The following is a 7,560-nucleotide window of genomic DNA, read 5'->3' on the forward strand; positions in this document are numbered from 1 at the left end:
GAAACCCGATGGCCGCCATCTTGGATTCCAAAATGATATCCAACATCAATTTTAGACCTCTACACGTCGTCCCCGTTTGGAAAATATCCATATTGTAGGGCATTTGATAGTATTTCTAGAACAAATGGCCACCATCTTGAATTCCAAACTTGCAGCGGACATCGAATTTTGACATCTACACGTCTTCCTCGTTCCGAAAATATCCATATTGTTGGGAATTTGACAGATTTTCTAAAAACGAAGGCCACCATCTTGGATTCCAAAATGGTGTCCAACATCGATTTTCGACCTTTACACGTCGTCCCCATTTCGGAAATACCCATATTGTAGAGTATATGACAGGTTTTTCAAAACCGATGGCCACCATCTTGGATTCCTAAATGGCACCGGGCATCAAATTTTGATATCTAAACATCGTCTTAGTTTCGAAAATACACATTGTTGAGTATTTTACAGTTTTTTTTCTAAATCCGATGTATCCACAGCTAAATTGCATCACTTTCAAAATCTGTAACATTTTGCCCTTTGGGTTAATTTTAATAAAATTTTGGATGAGATGGCCTCAACGTGTATTGTTTACACTGCGTGATTTGCATTGTGAAATTTTTAGGAGCTTTGAGTTTTGAAAACCCATATCTTTCGCACCGAGCCATCGGAAAGATGTTGTGAATCCAACAATCTACTGTTTCTCGTGTCATAAAACGTTTTGGAGAACGTTTAACTGTCGATCGGAAGCAAGTGGGTGCAAGAAAAAGTGTTCCATGCTGCGTTGAAGATCACAAGCGAGTGGTTGCTGCCTTCGAACGGAAACCCAACTATTCCGTTCAAGATGTCACGAAAAAAAGTGCACCTGACAAAAAGCTTCGAGCAGAAAGCCAAGAAACGAGCAGGACTACGTTCATTCAAGGTTCAGAAAGCAACAAACCGCAATGAACGACATAATAGGACAACTATAACGCGGGCACGTAAGCTGTACACAGAGTTGCGATCTATCACAATCACGATCGTCAAACAATTGATGGTACACGCAAACCAAAAATTTATTACAATGAATGTTAGTTCCACTTCCTACCATCCTCTGTTCATGAACATCGCAACGAATGTTAGAAGTTGACCTTGCAGGCGATGTAATGGTTTTTTGCCTTTTTTATTTCGTGTTCTGTCTGTGCTTTCAAGCAAGCATTTGCCTTGATTTTTATGTATAACATGGTAGAACGTCGCACACACTTGCCTCGAATCTCTCCAGCAGAAAAAGCATACGAAGTCAAGTGTGAGAGGAAATGAGCGCTTCTTGTTTGCTTTTAGGCTACCCATATTCAGAAGCATTGAGCGAGCAGTGGACAAAGCACAGGTCTGATAATCGCAACGTTCGTGGTTCGAGTCCAGTCGGCAATCTGATTCCTATTTTTTCGACATAACTAATTTACCTCATTAATACACATACATTTTTCGGTCTCCAATTTTCATGCATTGGACCGCAGCTAGGTATATCGCATCCCCGGTTCATGCGGTCTCCACTAACATCCTCTGATGATGAATCCCACATAATTGTAAGCGAATCTTACATCCCCCGGTTGGGTGTAGTAACGCTTTGTACATTCCTATCAATGTGCTCGTCGAAGCTCTCTCCATGACCATCCATCAAGTTGACGAAAGAAGTAAAAAGCAACTGATGAATGTCGTCTTCGCTTGTGATCCATCACCGATCTGGTCATTCCCGACAATCACGACACTCATCTGTGCTCGCTTTGAAGCAGTTGCTGCTTTGCATGCATATGTGAGTGTGTTGGTGAGTGAGCCCAACAACTTCCGTTTAATGTTGCCTGCTTTGTTTGAAACTCACACAGTCGCGCCTGCCGAGACGAACTTGGAATGCGTAGGCCGAGATGTTTTTAAGACAGGTGGGCAGGAACTCACGGTCTCCCAGTGTTGGTGAGTTCTTTGCCGTTAATGTTCACGAAAAGTTCACTATTTTGCCATACAGAAATTGATCATTTTGTCAAGCTTCTGCATTCATGTTCCATCAGATGTCACAGCTGTTGTTTGCGGTGACATCTATTGGAAACTAGACACAATCTGTTTTCCTATAATTGTTCACAGAGGACACTGCAGTACAAAACATGTCTGGTACCTCTATATATGCATTTAGATTATTATTCGAAGTCCATTCTTTTTTACACATTCTGCACACACAATAGCTCACCCCTCACAGAATTTCCCGCCGATTTCTATGTATGGGGCGGGGTATAAAGTATCTTTTGCGCAGAATATGTAAAAAAGGAGGTACTTCAAATGTTAAAGCAAATGCATATATAGAGGTACTAGACATGTTTTGTAGTGTCAGGTACTCTATTTTGTAATCTGTGAAAGGGAAATCACAAATCGAGTGTCAACAAAATACAAGGCATGTTGAGAGATTGAGCTCGTGAATTTTTTTGGCTCTCTGGGGACTGGTAGTAAAGCAGGTAAAATTTCTATTTAATTGTAGCTTGTTTAGCATTAATTTCCGGGAAAAAACTGAACGACAAAGCCCCTAACTAATTTCTTTAGGTTGTCGTTCACTTTTTTTTGACCTGAATATGCACCGGAAGCGAATTATTCGCACTTCTCTCAATTTCTTTATGGGGATTTTTATCACTTCCTAACAGCGGAACAGCGCCATCTCTGTGGAAAATGGTCGAACAAAATGATTAATTCAAAACAAAAAAAATTATCTGTGGATTTGAACAGTTTTTGACCTGTTTCATACGACCGGAAGGTGTATGCTGGTCACAAATGCCGTGCCAAACTGATTTCCAACGCAATTAATCAATCTTTGATGTGAATTTCGCTAATAATCACGAGGAGCATTTCTTATAGCAAAACTTGCCATAACAAAATGGGCGGTTCATTTCAGTAAACAAACTAACACTTCTTCCGACTGTGTTACCTCTCTTACTCGCCTAGTGCGTAGGCATTGTTTTCATTTTCTTCTGTCGTTTCGCTTTTTCTCATGATCGTACAGCAGAAGCCTTCACTGTTTTCGTTGTGCTCTTCATCATCCGCAGCGAGTGTAACGTTTAGCTTGTGAGAAGCGACCATTACTGGTGATTGTTGTGTTGTGATTGTTGTGTGAACGTTCTGTTAGCGATAGTCGGTTGATGCGTAGACGAGTGTCATCTGAGTGTCATGATATTTTGCATCACTGGCCTGAAGAAACGACTGCTCCCGTTTCTCAAATCACACAACGTCCCTACAATTTTGTAGCCTCTTGTGCATTACTCCAAGGACGTTTTGGACTGGTACAATGGACCTGTGATCGTGCCGATGGATCTCAATCCACCAAACACACCGGAGCTACGGCCGATCGAAAGATACTGGACTATAATGAAGCACGAATTCCGTCCCTTATAAACAAATATCATAAACGAACGGTAACCCGGATGGTTGAACTATCCCACAAATGGTTTGGATGATACTCCGAACACGTCGGTAAGCTCTTTCTAATGATTATTTTTATTAGGGGTAAGCATCCTAATGTTGTCGCTACGGAGCAGGAAATGTTGCAATTATGGTTGAAAGCAGAAAAAAAGTCATGGCAATCGGTTGAGAGATTTATTTTTGGCGAGTACTTGTAAGTTACTTTTAAGTGCAATTTAACTGTGGACACCCTTAAGTTTGCGTGAGCGAGCTGAAATTTCAAACATGGCACCATAACCTAACATCAACCTAAATTTAGCAGTTTTTAACATATATGTTTTCTATCACTATCTCAGATCGCTAAAAGGGCACACTCATATAGATTCTGCTTTATTTTGATACACAGATAGGCGTCGGAGTAAGGCAGTCATTATACATTCCAACCAAGTGAAACCGATATCATTTTTGATCAAAGCAAAGAAGTTGGGCGATATTTCTATCAAGATCGAAGCCGTCAACGATTTAGCATCCGATGGATTGGAGCACTTGCTACAGGTCACCCCGGAGAGTCGAGAGTACATAGCAAATGAACCCAAATTCATTGATCTGCCGGAGTTTAAAAATCTGTCGTTCAACATCAATTGTAACATACCACGAGCCGTCGACCCAGGATCCATCAAGATAAAGGCGTCCATCGACCGTAAGTTTATGTGGAGCAGTTCCAGACCAAATGATGAATCGGAAAAACTCGACCTTCCCCGATCCGACAGGGAGCATTGCATTATTGTTTGCAATGCTCCCTGTCGGATCGTAAAATTTTCAAAATGACGTCTTTGAAATTTTTCAAAAAAATCGAGCGCTCCTGATCGACATGAGGTCTAAGTTGTGGAAAAAATAGTGTTGTTCTGGGAAAAAATATTCAAAAAATGTTTTCAGTTATTCCAAGCAAAAATTAAAAAAGAAAATTAAAATCTTAATAGGGTAAATGGCGGCTTCGGCAAAACCTTATTATATTATCGTCAGAGGATAAACAACGTCGTTGAGAGCTCAATTTTAGCATGTGCATACATTGTGTTTCAGAGCATCTATTGGACAAATTTGAGTGCTCTAGGACTTAGCTTACCCCCCTACCCCCTCCACCCGATTTGTATCTCTGAAATGCTATGGCCGAATAAATTGAAATTTTTTTAACATCATTCCGGTGAGTGGTTCTAACATCTGTTGGGTGGTACTTCCCCTCAGGCCCCTCCCCCTTGTTATATATTCAAGGATGTGTTGGCCCGGGGGTGTTTTTTTTTTCAATCTGTATCATATATCTTACTTATCATTGCGAGAACATATTGATATTTTTCTTGGAACTCAAAATAATAATAGAGAACAATCATTAGAACCCATGGCTACCTTGGAATCGATTCCGGATGTTCCAGATTATGGTTCCATGTGGTCAAATTTATTATCTATCATAACCATATCGTGCGACATATCAAATCACATCTACTCGATGAAATGTGACCAATGGCACTCAAAATGACAACCATAGAGCCATATGGCCACCGTAAAACCGGTTCTGGATATGATGCCTTATGGTCATATTTGATATATCTCATATCCATATCAAATGACCTATCAAATCACATCTACTCGATGAAATATGACCAATGCCTATCAAAACAACAATCATAGAACCTTATGGTCATAGTAGAACCGGTTCTAGATATTCCGGCTTATGGTTCCACATTTCATATCTCTGATAACCATATCAAGTGACATATCAAATCACATCTACTCAACGAAATATGATCAACGGCACACGAAACGACGTCCATAGAACCGTATGGCCTCCGTAGAACTGGTTTCAAAAATTCCGGATCATGGTTTCACATGGTCAACGCATCTCTCAAAGCCACTTTAGAAACGACTCTGGATATTCCGGAATGCTGTTCCATATGGTCGAAATGATTGTCTCTCATGGTTATGACAAGTGAAATATCAAATCATATCTTCATGAAATATGACCAATGACACTCGAAACATTATGCATGACCATCGTAAAACTGGTTCGGATATTTTTGTTTATGATGGCAGTGGAAAGATGAATAGAACCAATTGATACCTTACAATAGGTTTCTGATGATCCAGGTAATGGGTTAACATTCTGCAAATTCATGATCAATCATTGTCATATAATAAACCATTATATATGGGTCATTCCAGCTCAAGTGGGTACAGAATTTTAAAAAGTTGTGGTCGATGTCACCGATTTGAGCAAAAGCTGGCCAAAACGCTTATTTTGGCATTCTGAACAAACGCTTTTTTTTTTATTTTGCTCTGAAGTACCTAGATTCTGCTCGGCTACAACCCTGGATTTTCAAGATTTTTAAAAATTTCAACTTTCAGAAAAGATTACTCCACAACCAAAAAACTTTTCGTGATATTAGAACGTCAATTTGGAGGTTTTTTAATGTAGATTCTTAAAGTTGTACTCACATTTTATTTTTGTTATAGTAACTACAGTAAACAGACTGATTACCGGCAGGTATCAAAATTGTCAAAAATGGTGAAAATAGGCCACTTTTTGATCATTTGGATACATGCCGGTAATCAGCCAGTTTACTGTAATTACTATATCAAAAATAAAATGTGAGTACAACTTTAAGAATCTGTATTAAAAACCTTCAAATTGTCGTTCTAAGATCAAAAATAGCTTATTTGGTTGTGGAGTAATCTCTTCTGAAAGTGAAACGGTCAAACGATCGTTTCATATAGAAGCGTTAGAGTTGGTTGCTCCTAGTGCTTAGGCAATAGGTGAATTCGAGTGCTCGAATCAATTTGTTTTGAAATGACGATGATAGTGGGGTGACTGTGTTTTCACCCATGTCAATGATTAATGACAGGGAAAATCTAATGATGAATTTTAGAAATCAAGATAGAACCGGAAACAAAACTTGGAATATTGAAAAGATGAAATGAATAGAAGGGAAGTTTATTGGTTGGTCAGGGAGAGCTATTTGGTCTTTCCCTTTTGGACCGCCGAGTGAAGAAGATCAGTACAGAATTTAAAGAAAATCAGTGCAGTGAACAAAACCTATAATAAAATCAAGTACGGTGAAAACTTAAAGAAAAAAAAATTAAAATGTTGTAATGTGGTGTAATTATTTTTTCAGAATTTATTAACCTTTTTTTATACATAAAAAGCACACAAAAACGTGAGTCACGAGTGCGAAAATCGTTTATAAAAGTAAGCGAAGTTTATTTGCAAAAGTGAAGATAGTTTCCTAATCAGTTAAATTTTTTATTGAAAGGTTTTTTCTAGAAAAACAGGCTAAGGTAGCTAAAAGTGAGTCGGAGTAATTTAAGTGAAAAGATTGAGAATTCAGGTAAAGTAGTGGATAAAAACATGTGTGATGTGTTTCTGAGGAGTTTTCTTTGTTTCTACAGAAGCCACTGAGCGGTGGCAACAGCGATTTGGGCTTGTGGCAGGAACGTTCGCTAAACATATTGCGAGGTTATTTTGGACGGTATTTCCATCGGTTCACCGCCCAGAGTGAATTTGAGTCCTTGGTTGGTGGTATCAGGCTTGGTTACCCTGAGTGCTCCTATCGCCTCGTGGTTGCGTACCACTATAGGACATTCGGAGAGCGTTGGTCATCGGATGAAGAACTCGGCCCCACGTGCATCACACGCCTAAAGTGATTGCCTGTTTCGTGGGAAGGTCCACAAGGGGGAAGGCTGCCAACGCCAGCGTAATCCGCCCGACTCACGTCCTGAAAACCGGAGGCCCTCCGTGCGATACCACCCCACAGAAAAACCGCCCACCGACGCTAGTGCACACTGGAACTATCCCAAACGGTGAATTCCTTATCTAGCGAGTTTCGCCCGGCAATGCCACTCGACGACATCCGCCCCACCCAGTGCCCGCTATTGGTCGCCACTCTGGCGACGCTCCCTTTTTGAGGTTAGGATACGGCGTTGTCTGACCCGGCGATCGTTGCGGTCATAGCGATCTCCAACCGTCGCATCTTCATCTTGGTCGCGGTGAACAACTTGGCACCGAACCATCGAGCATCATCGAGCCGGTCTGAAGTAGATTGGTTTACCCCCCCCCCCCGGCAACGGTCGGGGTGATCATCATCGTCCATCATCATACGGAAGAGCCACCCA

The 7,560-nt window shown here is 40.6% G+C and overlaps 1 protein-coding gene across 1 annotated transcript in view; it reads left to right on the forward strand.

The window, feature by feature from the left end:
* Nucleotides 1–7,560, forward strand: part of LOC135697538 (thioester-containing protein 1 allele S3-like) — a 79,936-nt gene that overhangs the window by 36,620 nt on the left and 35,756 nt on the right. Inside the window, exon 10 of the mRNA XM_065217297.1 lies at nucleotides 3,806–4,099. Coding sequence (XP_065073369.1) covers nucleotides 3,806–4,099 — 294 coding nt within the window. The remainder of the gene's footprint in view (nucleotides 1–3,805; nucleotides 4,100–7,560) is intronic.

The sequence above is a fragment of the Ochlerotatus camptorhynchus genome, unplaced genomic scaffold, assembly GCF_037179485.1.
Source record: "Ochlerotatus camptorhynchus isolate MF236.1 unplaced genomic scaffold, CSIRO-AGI_Acam_v1.1 ptg000007l, whole genome shotgun sequence".
NCBI lineage: Eukaryota > Metazoa > Arthropoda > Insecta > Diptera > Culicidae > Ochlerotatus > Ochlerotatus camptorhynchus.